Genomic DNA, 12,482 nt, shown 5'->3' with positions numbered 1-12,482 from the left:
TTAAAGTCACACTGCAAAACTGCAAAATGATTTCATGTGGAGAGCAATCACAGATACCCATCAACTTCAGCACCACTTACAATAGCAAGCTGCTAGAGCAGACAATGTGCTCTCAAATAGGGGGCTGGCTGAAAAAGACGGTGATTCACCAGCATAATAAACAGAGACTATGCAGATCTAAAGAGGAAGAGGGAAAAAGTAAAGGGAATGAGGAAAATCTCTGCACAGAGGATGCACACGCCATGTGAAAACCGACAGAGGAGAAGATGAGGTTCGCCATGCCGCTCCCTCTTCATCAGAGAAAGAAGTATGCATATACTGATGAAGGAAGAAGACAGAAAAATTGCTCGGCACGGTGGCATATACCTGTAGTCCCAGGTACTCTGATACAAGAGGATCACTAGAGCCCAGGAGTTCAAGACCAGCCTGGGCAGCATAGTGTGACCCATCTCAAAAACAAACAAAAGGGCTGAGGATGTGGCTCAAGCGGTGGCGCGCTCGCCTGGCATGCGTGCGGCCCGGGTTTGATCCTCAGCACCACATACAAACAAAGATGTTGTGTCCGCCAAGAACTAAAAATAAATAAATAAATATTTAAAACAAAAACAAAAACAAAAACAAAAACCTCAAAGGATACACCAAAAAGCAAAGGAGGAAGGAAACAGCATAAAAGCAGTTGGGTGGACCTCAGCGCAATACACCAGGAGGGAGGGAACTCACCAGGAAGGCCCCCTGGCCTGCTGTATAACATCCACACATGCCCTTCGGGCCACTTTCGTCTGTTTCTGTGCAGATACAGAGTGACCTGAGGTGAGCCCAACTGTATACAGAGTGACAGTGCTTACTCCCAGGGTGTTCTGAGGATGAGTTCGTGTACACAGTAATCACTAGATAAAGGTAACTATTATTGTTGTGTACATGGAAAAAGATCTGAAGCACACTGAAATTCATAATAATTTGAAGAGGATGAAGATACATTCTTAAAAAGAAACCCAACACGTCGTCCATAGTAGCTACTTACAGCAGGAAGTGGCATCCAACAGATCGCCTTAACTTCCCCCTGCCGATTACTCCTGTGTCTTTCTCAAGAGTCAAAACCAAAGCCCCGACCAAGGTCTGCAAGGCCTGATGGGAGAGGGCTCCCCTCCTCTGTGCTCATTGTCCTGTGAGCATGCCATGCACATCCTTTCTTAAAGGTTTCACATGTCTTTTCCTTCCCAGCTGTGGCTACCAACTCCCTCATTTCCTGTAGGTCTCCATTCAAATGTCTCTGCAGTGAGCCCTTCCCTGACCACCCTACTTCAAAGTCAACCCCTCCACCTCTGTCACTTAATCATCACCAACACATCACATGTCCACAAGCTCCAAGAGGACAGAGATTTGTTGGTATTTGTTCACCTTCCATATTCCCAGCCTGGAACAGTGCTTGGCACCTAGTAGATGTTCAATAAATACCTGCTGAATGAATTAACACTCCTGCCAAAGAATCCCAATCACTGGGCTCAGTATTTCTGCCCTTTGGTTCTAGAATACTTAAAAAATGAAAGCTAATATTTAAAGAACATTTTCTACCTGCTCAGTGTAATTCTAGTGTATGTGTTAATTCACTTAAACCTCATGACACCAAGTCTGAGTTAACTTCATTCTATTTTCTTGATGCTGGAGATTCAAAGATACTGTTTAATTTTCACTTACAAATTATGAAATCGAAGGCAGGGAGGTAAAGTCACTTGAATGATGGCACACAGCTGGTAAAAGGTAGAGCTGAAAATATGTATACAGAATCGTTAACTTACCACTATGCTGTATCATTTATCTGAAAGGAATTTCTTCAACCCAGTATGTTCGTTAAGCCAAGAGGCAGGACCACTTTACAATTAATATACTGCCACCCCAAATCAGAACATAATGAACCCTCACATTCTTTTTTTTTCTTTTCTTTTCTTTTCTTTCTGGCACTGGGGATTGAACCCAGGGACACTTTAGCACTGAGTCCCATCCCCAGCCCTTTTTTTATTTCAAGACAGGGTCTCACTAAGTTGCTTAGGATCTAAGTGCTGAGGCTGGCTCTGAACTCGGGATCCTCCTGCCTCAGCCTTGTGAGTTGCTGGGATTATCAGTGTGTGCTACAGGCACCTGGCCCTCCCATTCTTTTCATAATACATCAAGACCTACCAAATTTTTTTTTACCAATTCCTTGTTCTTTTGCTTTCTGGTTTACCTTTTAGTTGCTATTTTTTAAATATACATTTCCCCTATTTTGTTGATCCTCAGTATCCCAGGGGGATTGGCTCCATCACCATCTTGGATACCAAAAATCCATGGATTCTCAAGTCCCTTATATAAAACAGTACAGTTTTTATGTAAACTTACACCCATTCACATACATACTTTAAATCAACTCTATTTACAATCCTGATACAAGGTAAATGCTGTGTAAATAGTTGAGAATGCCAAGAAAAAAAGTCTACACATGTTCAGTACTGTCACAATACCCTTGTCCCCAAATATTTTCAATTTAAGGTTGTTTGAATCCACAATGTGGACCCAGGATAGAGGACTGACTGTATGCTGTACAATAATTACTATTTTCCATTTTCTTGAACCCCTTTTGCATAATATTTTATCTGCAGATGTATCTTGGGTTTTTGTTTGTTTGCCAGTCTTCTAAAAGAAGAACATTTGGTATGTTTGTAGTCTTTGGCTATTACAAGCAATATCACTGGTTGCCCTCTCTACCCGTATACTCCTTAAGGAGTGGACTGCCCCACTCCCACCTGGGAACATGACTACTTCCCTGTTATTCCAGAGTGGCTCTGGGAGTACTATTCATTCATTCAACAAACATTTACTGGGTATCGCCAGGATGGTGGCCACTGTGCTGAGAACACAGCGCTGGCTGAGACACACTTGTGCTCAGGGAGCTCATGGTCACAGACACAACCAGAGAGCACACAAATAAAGGTCTAACAACAAGTCAGGCCGTGCGTGACAAGAAGGAAAGCAACAGAGGCCTATGAAAACACTGAGCAGGCGATTTCGGGGTGGAGGGCGGGAAAGGAGGGTTTCGCAGAGGAAGTGACGTCGGTGCCCGAGACCCGAAGGATGAATGGGAGTTAGCCAGGCAGAATGGGTAACAGGATGTTGCGGGCAGAGGGGACAGTCGGTGCAAAAAGCCTGAGCGGGAAGGCGCGTGGCGAGTTGGAGGAGCCGAAAGGCGGTGCAGCTGCGCTGGGTGGGGGGCGAGCAAAGGCAGAGAGTGGAGGTCGACAGGTGGACGCGCCTGCGGGCCCACGGTGGAACTTTACCCGAGGGCACTAGGGAGCCAAAGCAGGGTCCTGAGCAGGGGGAAGAAACGGGGGCCTCGAACGCCACTGCGCCCCTCTCCTTTCATGAGGCCTCCCTCCGCCCGCGCTCCGGCCTCATCAGGGCCCCTCCTCCCTTCGTCCCCAGGCCCTCACGCCGCCTCCCGCTCACCGCGGCTCCGGCCTCCGTCCCCCTCGCGCCCCCTCAGCAGCGCCTCTTCGCAGACGCCGCCACCGCCATCTTCCGCCCGCCGCCGTGACACTACGCACGCGCCCCACACGCAGGACCGCCGGGAAATGGAGTCCAGTCTGCGGTCCGCCCCCGCCTCTACCTCGTGCCTCGCGGGCTGCCTTCCGCCCTCCCCCATCCTCCTCTCGGTCGGCCTCCATTTCCGGCCTTCGAGCGTCATGCCTTCTGGGAAATGTAGTCCCTAGCAAAGGCGCTGGGCGGAAAGGGGGAGTAAAGGCTTCTGGGAAATGGAGTTCGCGGAGCTTCGGAGTCCTGGACGGCTGGTGGGGAGGCTAGTGGGGAGGCTCCTGGGCGAAGCTCATGGGTCTTGGAGGTGGTCTGTTGCCCTGATGGGGTCTAAGCAAAGGCCCTGAGCCGCTCCACCTTTAGGCCTGACCCTATACACAGTCTGAAGTCTTTACAGCCGTCGGAAGCCTCAATGTCCCTGTGGGTCCCATTGGAATGTGGGCGTCTCTGGCTGGTTCTTACAATGGCATACAGGTCCCTCCGCAGGTCATAGTGCCCCCAGCTCTCCTTTCCTAGGTCGAACACGCTGGGCTCTGGCTTTTCACTTTCTCAGGTCCAGACGATGAAGCCCCCTGGGGTAGAAGGGTGCTCCTGGATGGTTCTGCCCTCCGGGTCCTCAGTAGCAGTAGCGTCTCCCACCCGTAGCTCCCTCCCTCTTCATCCATCTCTGGCTCTCGGATCCCAGGGCAGCGACTCCCGACGTCTGAGGTCGGTGTCCTCGTGATCCCGCAGGGGGCGCCCCAGTCCGAGCGCGCCGCCCTCGAGGAGGCGGGAGGGCAGCCCTGGGCGGGCGAGGGCGGGGGTGTCCCGGCTATAAAGCGTAGCCGCCTCCCGCGGCGTCCGGGACAGCGGGACCCCGGGCAGTCGGACGGGCGGGCGCGAGAGAGCCCGAGCACTCGGTTTCCCCGGGCCGGAGCCGGGGCGGGTGGGGGCGCAGGACCGGGGGATGCTGGGCTCGGTGAAGATGGAGGCTCATGACCTGGCCGAGTGGAGCTACTACCCGGAGGCGGGTGAGGTGTGTCCTCGGGGACCGCGGAGCGGGAAGGTGGGGGGCAGGTATCGGGCTGTGGGCTTAAGTGGGGGCAGGGGCCGTGGTGTGTGCTCAAGGGGCCCAAGGAATCTAGCTGGGAGTCGAGGAGCTAGGGACAGGGAGACCAGGTTTGGGAGTTAGGGACGCGGGACAAGGCTGGAGAGCGCCTTTAGGCAAGGCTTAGATGGGAGGAAAATTTAGGCAAGGGTCAGGTCGCATCTTAAACCTGAGGGCCGGGTGTTGGGCCCTGAGATCCGAGGGATTAAAATGAACAATCCTAAAGCATGAATCAGAGCTCCAGGGTAGGCGATAGAGCAGGAGGATTTCGGGAAATGGGGTTCAAAGGAAAGGGGGAAAGATAGGGACTAAGAGATAGAGGGAGTCACCATTAAGGGAAGTCTGAGGTGGAAGGGAGCCAGGGCTAGAATACAGTGTTGAAGGTGGGAGTGGAAATCAGAATTGGGGTTCAGGGAAAAGGATCAGCTGGTAATCTAAGAAAGGATCACAAATGGGGTTGGTGGTTCAGGGGTAAGAGAGATTCTCTCCAGATGTAGTTTCCCTTGGGGAGTCTGAAATAACAGGTGGCCTAGATAGACCAGCACCCAGGCCGTGTCAACATTGGGGACTAAAGAGCAAGTGATGTGGCCATCAGCATCTGCAGGAGAGGTAGTCAGTCCATCTTCACCCCCCTGCCCCCATTCATCACCCTCAGCAGAGCTTATCCAAATCGGAGGCTGGAGGATTTCAAATTGTGCCCCTCCTTATTCCCCCAGCCGCCAACCTGCACGTTTCTAAAGCCCCCATCAAGCCCCATTTCAGACGAGGCTTCCCAGAGTAGGGGGCAGGGGCATATCCTAATTCCCTCAACCTAAGCCCACAGAAAGTCCTTTTCCAAATCTAGCCCATATTCCTCTTACTGCAAGGACTCTTGCTTTGCTCACTTGCTCTATAATCGAGATTGTGAGATTGGGGAGGTTGTCATGGGGGTCTGGACATGTGTGAGCCTGGAATAGTTTGCAAGAAGTTAAGATCTAGGGGTTATGGGGAGCTCTGGTCTGGTTTTGAAACAGTTGAGTGGGATTCCTGGATCCCCAGGCTTGCAGGGCTTGGCGTGGTGCCTGGGAGGGGCCAGTCCTGGGTCTGGGGAGGTGTGAGGTGCACTTGGATTGGGGCAGGGCTGTCTAGGGAAGGGACTGGGAGCATTGAGAAGTGGAGGGTGGCTGGAGGTATCAGTTCTATGATGGGGAGAGCAGAGACCAGGGTGAGAGGTGGAGGCCCAGGTAGTGGGGGATCCCAGCGGCATCCCTGGAGAGCTCCAGGACTAAACTGAGGATTTAAGGTGACCAACTACAAATGAATGTTCCGGGGATACCTTAAGAAGTAAATGTTGCGGGTGGAGGACTAGGCAGGAGGAGCTGTAGTTCAAACGGATCCAAACTGGGCAGCCTGGAGGTGATCAGCATTTGGGGGAGTATTTTGGAAGAGCAAACATATGCATACTGTCTGAGGGTCTCCCCGGCCTTCCCATCATGCAAACATCCTTCATCCTCTTGGGTCAGAACAATGGGGAGAGACACCTGTGCTCAGCCAGCCACAAAACTGAGGGTCCCCAGACCACCTCTTGTCCCCTTCACCCTCCTGCTGGGTGAAGTAAACACCTTTGGATCGCTGTCTGGAGGGAACATGGAAAGTTCTGACCCTGGGGTGTCCCCACTGGTCCAAGGCTCACGCAGATCAGCTGACCCAGTTGCTCCCCCATTTTAAAGGTGGGAAATATGAAGCCTCCCATAAAAACCAGGCTCTGGTTTCCCACTGTCTCTGCTCCCTGTCACACCCTTCTCCAGAAACAATAAGGAAATGAAAGGGGAGAAATTGCAGCCTCCTGGGTGGGGGTGCAGATCCCTTGAGGGCTTCCCCCCAATCTCAGCCCCACCCTGTAGGGGGAGATCCGGTTCAGACCCGGACATTAGGGGTTCATCCCAGTCACGGGTGTGGGAAAGCCTAGGGTGGATTAGAGCAGCTGGAGTGCTTGAGGTCAGACCTCAAGGAGGACTTCCGGGTGGGTAGTGAGCCAAAAAAGGAGGGCCCTGGGGTCCCAGAGAGCTCAAGGAGATTTAGAAACACTCTGTGGATCCACCTGAATCCAACACCTTTCCTGCTCATCCCTTCCCTTATTCTTGAGAGAGCAGAAGCTGCCAACCTGGGGAAACCAGTGCATGGACCAGGGGAGGAACTGTGGCTCCAAGTTCAATGTGAGACTTCTGGGGAGACAGAGATGCTGAGGGAAGGAAGATAAACAGATGCGGAGATGTGCTGCAGGAGGAAGGGTGGACTGGGAGGGGAGATATGGGGGTGAGGGAGCTGGGGAGGGAGGTTGGGGAAAAATAGACGGGGGTGGACCACGGGGAGAACAGACAGGGAAAGAAAAAGGAGGAGGTAGAGAGACCCGGAGAGGAAGAGGAGTACACATACACCAAGAAAGGGAAAAACAGACAGATACACAGACTGGACCTTGGGGCCAGCAGGATCCGGATGGTTTCCACTAACCCATAGCCAAGGTGGCTCTAGCCAGGGCTCTGGCAGCACCTTAGCACCCTGAGACCCCAACTGGGACAGACTGGGGCAGATGGAGACCTGAGGATGAGAGGATGGAACACAGTGGGTGAGCTGAGCTGTGGGTACATAAAGAGAGGCCACTGTGTAGCACACTGTGCGCTCACTGTCCTCTTCAGCTCCAGGAGGACAGACACTTGCACCTGTCTCCATCTCTGCTTTTGTATTTATTTTCTTTTTAAAATTTTTGAGGTGTAGATGGACACAATACCTTTATTCTATTTATTTATCTTTATATGGTGCTGAGGATCGAACCCAGTGCCTCACTTGTGCTAGGCAAGCACTCCACCCTGAGCCCCAGCCCCAGCTATTTTATGTGTGTGTGTGTGTGTGTGTGTGTGTGTATTTTGAGGTGCTGGAGAGCAAGCCCATGGCCTCAAGCACTTTTCCATGGAGCCACATTTCCAGCCCTTGCTCTCTGCTTTTATTGCAAGATCCACGACATAGGTCTGGGCCTCAATTTTTCAGCTGTAGCTGTAGAAGCTCAGAGCATCCTCACAGCACTTCCCCCAGAGTGTGGGTCTAAGGACATGAGGAGCTGACAGTTCTGGGAAGTGCTTGGAGCCGTGCCTGGCACAGAGGTGGCTGATGACTACGTGTTGAATGGATCATTGAGTGACTGTATAGACGGTGATTTTGATTTTGGTGCTGGGGATTGAACCCAGAGAGACTTAACCACTGAGCAACATCCCCAGCCCTTTTTATTTTGTTTGAGACAGGATCTCACTAAGTTGCTTAGGGCCTTGCTAAATGGCTGAGGCTGGCTTTGAACTTGCCATCTTCCTGCTTTAGCCTTGTGACTCATTGGGATTACAGAAATGTGCCACCATACCTGGCTACAGGGTGATTTTAAAATGTGCAGAATGACTAACATATTTCATTGAGCTAACGTGCACTTTTTCCCCATTTGAACATTTCTGAGAATGGGTTATGTTGTATAATCCATGATATCTAGTGATTTTTAGCTGTGGTTTTTTTTTCATTTACATATAAAATAATGTATAGCTTACAGTCAAGTGTTAGATTTGATGGTACATAGAAATACATATGTTAGGTAAAAATGTGATTTCTGATCTTTTTTTAGGAGTGGGGTGAGTACTGGGAATTTAACCCAGGGCACTTAACCACTGAGCCATATCCCCAGCCTTTTTTATCTTTTTATTTTGAGTCAGGGTCTTGCCAAGGTTCTGAGGCTGGCTTTGAACTCACGATCCTCCTGCCTCAGCCTCCTGATGCTGGGATTACGACCAGCACCACCAAGCCCTGATGATTTTGATCTATAAAAACAGTAATTTTTAAACTGACATAGTGATGTATGCCCATGGTCCCAGCTACTTGGAAGACTGAGGCAGAAGAATCACTTGAGCCCAGGAGTACAGGGCCAGCCTGAGCAACAGAGTAAGACCTCTCAAAAACAAACAAACAAACAAACAAAAACCCTGTAATTTTATAACTTAAAAGACTGATAAAGAGCTATACAGATGATTAGATTATTAGCAATTTATATTAAGTACTTATTAAATTGAAAAGTACAAATTTATTAGATAAATTAGTTTCTCAATTGACTTGGTTAATTTTGATTAATTTCTCATTTTTTTAAGTCAAAAAAATTGATTCTGAAAGTTTCGCACAGTGGCAATGTCATAGCCAATGACATTTATCTGAGGTGTGAGGATTGCTAACTGAAAACAACTTTTCCCAATATACTTGGCATTGGCAAGTTTTGATAGTCTCTACAGAGACTGAATTTTTCTAAAAAAACTGATTTTATTTGGTTTCAGGATGTCTCTACACTTTTAAATTTTACTGAAGATGGTAAGAAGTGGTCTGCTAAGGTTTGCCTAGCATGTATGAGGCCCTGGGTTCTATCTCTAATACCATATTTTTAAAAAAATGAAGACGGAAACTGTTGGGGGTTCTGTGTATCGATATTTACCATATTCAAAATTAAGATGAAGAAATTTTAAATATATATATTAAGTCATTTTAAATTAACAATCATTTATTAATACAAATAACATGTTTTTATTAAAGCAATTATATTTCAAAACTTTAGTGAGACAAGTGGCACTGTTTCGCATTTTGCCAAGTCAAGTCTGGCTTGATAGGACAGCTGGAGTCTCATAGCTGCTTCTCATAGTCCCATCTTTTGCAATGTCGCTTGCATGGAACTTCTGGAAAAGTCCATTGGACATCGTGAGATGGTTCTGAACATGGGTTTGACCTCATGTGTCCCTAAAGGGTTTCAGATTTCCCCAGGTTGTCCCTGACCACAATTTGAGAACCTCTTCCAACATGCCCTTGATAATGTGGGAGCATTGGTGGGGGGTGGGGGTACAGAGCTGGTGTACAGGGAGGGAGAAGAGACTTTGAAAGACAGCTGCCTTCAGAGGGAGATAATGACGGAAGAGGTTTTTATAGGAGGTGGACAGGCAGCGTGGACACCTGCTAATCCCTTGCTGACCAGCAGCGTGGACACCTGCTAACCCTTCCCCCTATCTCTTTCTCTTTCCGCAGGTCTACTCTCCAGTGACCCCAGTGCCCACCATGGCCCCTCTCAACTCCTACATGACCCTGAACCCTCTGAGCTCTCCCTACCCCACTGGAGGGCTTCCCTCCTCCCCATTACCCTCAGGACCCCTTGCGCCCCCAGCTCCTGCAGCGCCCCTGGGGCCCACTTTCCCAGGCCTGGGTGCCAGTGGTGGCGGAGGCAGCAGCTCAGGGTACGGGGCCCCGGGACCTGGGCTGGTGCACGGGAAAGAGATGCCCAAGGGGTACCGGCGGCCCCTGGCTCATGCCAAGCCGCCATATTCCTACATCTCACTCATCACCATGGCCATCCAGCAGGCCCCAGGCAAGATGCTGACCCTGAGCGAGATCTACCAGTGGATCATGGACCTCTTCCCTTACTACCGGGAGAACCAGCAGCGCTGGCAGAACTCTATCCGCCACTCTCTGTCCTTCAACGACTGCTTTGTCAAGGTGGCACGCTCCCCAGACAAGCCGGGAAAGGGCTCCTACTGGGCCCTGCACCCCAGCTCCGGGAACATGTTTGAGAACGGCTGCTACCTGCGTCGCCAGAAGCGCTTCAAACTAGAGGAGAAGGTGAAGAAAGGGAACGGCGGGGCCACTGCCACCAGGAACGGTACAGCATCTGCCACCTCCACCACCCCTACTGCCACAGTCACCTCCCTGCCCCAGCCCCAGCCTCCACCCCCTGAAGCAGAGGCCCAGGGAGGGGAAGATGTGGGGGCTCTGGACTGTGGCTCGCCCCCTTCCTCCACATCCTACTTCACTGGCCTGGAGCTCCCCGGGGAGCTGAAGCTGGATGCGCCCTACAACTTCAACCACCCCTTCTCCATCAACAACCTGATGTCGGAACAGACTCCGGCACCTCCTAAACTGGACGTGGGGTTTGGGGGCTATGCGGCTGAGAGTGGGGAGCCTGGGGTCTACTACCAGGGCCTCTATGCCCGCTCCCTGCTCAATGCATCCTAGCAGGGGGATGGGAACATGGTGGTGGGGTATGGCTGTGGTTCACGCCAGCAGGCTCTTGGGGCCTGGTCCTTCTGGTGACATGTTGCTTGTCCCATTGGCTAACACCTCGTTTGGTCTATTACTTACTGTGATGATCCACTGGGTACTGTGATAACCGCCATGGACGTCTTGGTGGGCCCGTGGGGTACTGCGAAGACTGTCATGTTGATTGATGTTATGGGTTGATCCGTGGGGTGCTTTGATGGCCGCCATCTGGGACAACATCTTGGGTGGCTCTTTGGATTCTGTGATGGACATTTTGATGGACACTTTGGGCACAGTGGTGATATCATTTCAATGGCATATTTGGCCCATTGGGGGCTCTGGTGTCCTTGGCCACCATTCTGCATGACATCTCTTTTGACTCATGGGGTATTTGGATATTTACCTGTGGGCCAGGTGACACCATTGTGCACCAGGATGACCACAGAGCCCTGCGTGCACCATGTGGTCAGTTGTCTCTTCAGTGCAGGTTGGGTGGGGGATGGAAGAGAGAAGATTCCTTGGTTCTCTCTGAGGCTCATCCCCCACCCTGGTCCAGGAGACCCCAGAAGTGGCTGGTCAAGGTGTGGGGAATTTCTACTGAAGTCTAGTTCTTGCCTGGGAAGCGGGATACTGGCTGTGTGACCATTAAAGGCACCGTGTCTGCCTCTCACTGAACGTTTCTTTTCCTTGGCGGGCCCTGCAGAGCTTGAACACCTGACTTTCTGTTCCCCTGTCCCCTCTCCTTTCTGCCCCCAAGAGCTGGCTTCCTTTGGGGGAAGGGCTGAGGGAGGCACCGACCTGACCTTTGGCTCTTTGCTGTCCCTGACCCCAAGGACAGTTTGTTCATCGATAGCAGCCCCCGCAGCAGTGGGGCCAGAGCAGCAGGGGGAGGTGGCTCTGTGGTGACCAAGGTCATCTCCCTGCCCCCACTTCGCAGATACACACCTTTAGCTCTGAAGCCTAGGGGCTGCTCACATCTTGGTTAGGCTGGGGGTGGGGGTAAAGGTTAGATGAGGTGTTGAACTGGAGGCCGTGTGCATGTTGGAGGGTATGAGTGTGGCCTGCTCTGTGCCTGTGGAGCATGGCTGCCTGGCGGGATTCCTGCGGTCTGCTGCAGGGAATCTACTTGCTTGTAGCCCTCCGTTGGGTGGGTTTGTGTGTCTGTCCATACTCTGGGCATGGGCTCACTCTGGGTCACAATATCAGACTCGTGTGTGTGTCTTTTTGTTCCGTGTTTCTCTGTGCACTTCTCCCTGGGCCTCACACCTGCAGGTCCCCGTGTATCACTGTGTCTCCCCACTGCCTCCACAAGAGTGTGTGGGTGACGGCTTCCATGTCTGCCTGCTGTTGTGTGTGTGTGTGATTCCTGTCTCGGCCGTGTGCCTGACATGTTGCGTTTGTGTGTGAGTTTGTGCGGAGTTTGCTGGCTGTCCCTTGCAGGCAGGTGGGTGTGTGGGGAAGGAGCTGGGTCCTCCTCTCCTGGCTTGGGGTCTGGGGTATCTGTTCCTCCAGGGCTTGCCCAGGGGAGGCTGTCCCAGAAACACAGCCCTGCACTCCACACCTCTCTTTTCATTATGGAAACTGAGGCCCAGAATGGGAAGGGTCTGGGCCAGGTCATTCAGCAGGGCTGAGACAGGAGGGCAGGTTAGTCGTGTGTGTGTGTGTGTGTGTGTGTGTGTGTGTTGTGGGGGGGTACTCGGGTTGAACCCTGGGGTGCTCTACCACAGTGCTACATCCCCAGCCCTTTTTAATTTTT

The 12,482-nt window shown here is 51.4% G+C and overlaps 2 protein-coding genes and 1 pseudogene across 3 annotated transcripts in view; 2 read left to right on the top strand and 1 right to left on the bottom strand.

The window, feature by feature from the left end:
* The window catches only part of Sympk (symplekin scaffold protein), a 32,865-nt gene extending 29,304 nt beyond the window's left edge, over window positions 1-3,561 (bottom strand). The window contains exons 1-2 of one of the 2 annotated variants that reach the window (XM_076838234.1): window positions 3,478-3,561; window positions 1,696-1,764 (exon numbers count right to left, since the gene is read on the bottom strand). The gene's annotated coding sequence lies outside the window, so the exon portion shown is untranslated. The remainder of the gene's footprint in view (window positions 1-1,695; window positions 1,765-3,477) is intronic. The other variant, XM_076838233.1, reaches the window with a different exon arrangement.
* Window positions 3,562-4,507: 946 nt separating this feature from the next.
* Foxa3 (forkhead box A3) lies at window positions 4,508-10,702 on the top strand. The gene is made up of 2 exons (XM_076839480.1): window positions 4,508-4,576; window positions 9,722-10,702. The coding sequence occupies exons 1-2, from the start codon at window positions 4,508-4,510 to the stop codon at window positions 10,700-10,702; spliced, it is 1,050 nt and encodes a 349-aa protein (XP_076695595.1).
* On the top strand, window positions 8,826-8,946 carry LOC143384562 (U4 spliceosomal RNA; annotated as a pseudogene).
* Window positions 10,703-12,482: the final 1,780 nt, after the last annotated feature.

Source organism: Callospermophilus lateralis, chromosome 18, assembly GCF_048772815.1.
Source record: "Callospermophilus lateralis isolate mCalLat2 chromosome 18, mCalLat2.hap1, whole genome shotgun sequence".
Lineage (NCBI taxonomy): Eukaryota > Metazoa > Chordata > Mammalia > Rodentia > Sciuridae > Callospermophilus > Callospermophilus lateralis.
This window is presented reverse-complemented; position numbering and strand designations above follow the sequence as displayed.

Coding starts and splice junctions, on each gene's coding strand:
- Foxa3 (XM_076839480.1), top strand. CDS start 4,508: ATGCTGGGCTCGGTGAAGATGGAGGCTCATGACCTGGCCGAGTGGAGC. Junction 4,577..9,721: donor ACTACCCGGAGGCGGGTGAG/GTGTGTCCTCGG, acceptor CTCTTTCCGCAG/GTCTACTCTCCAGTGACCCC.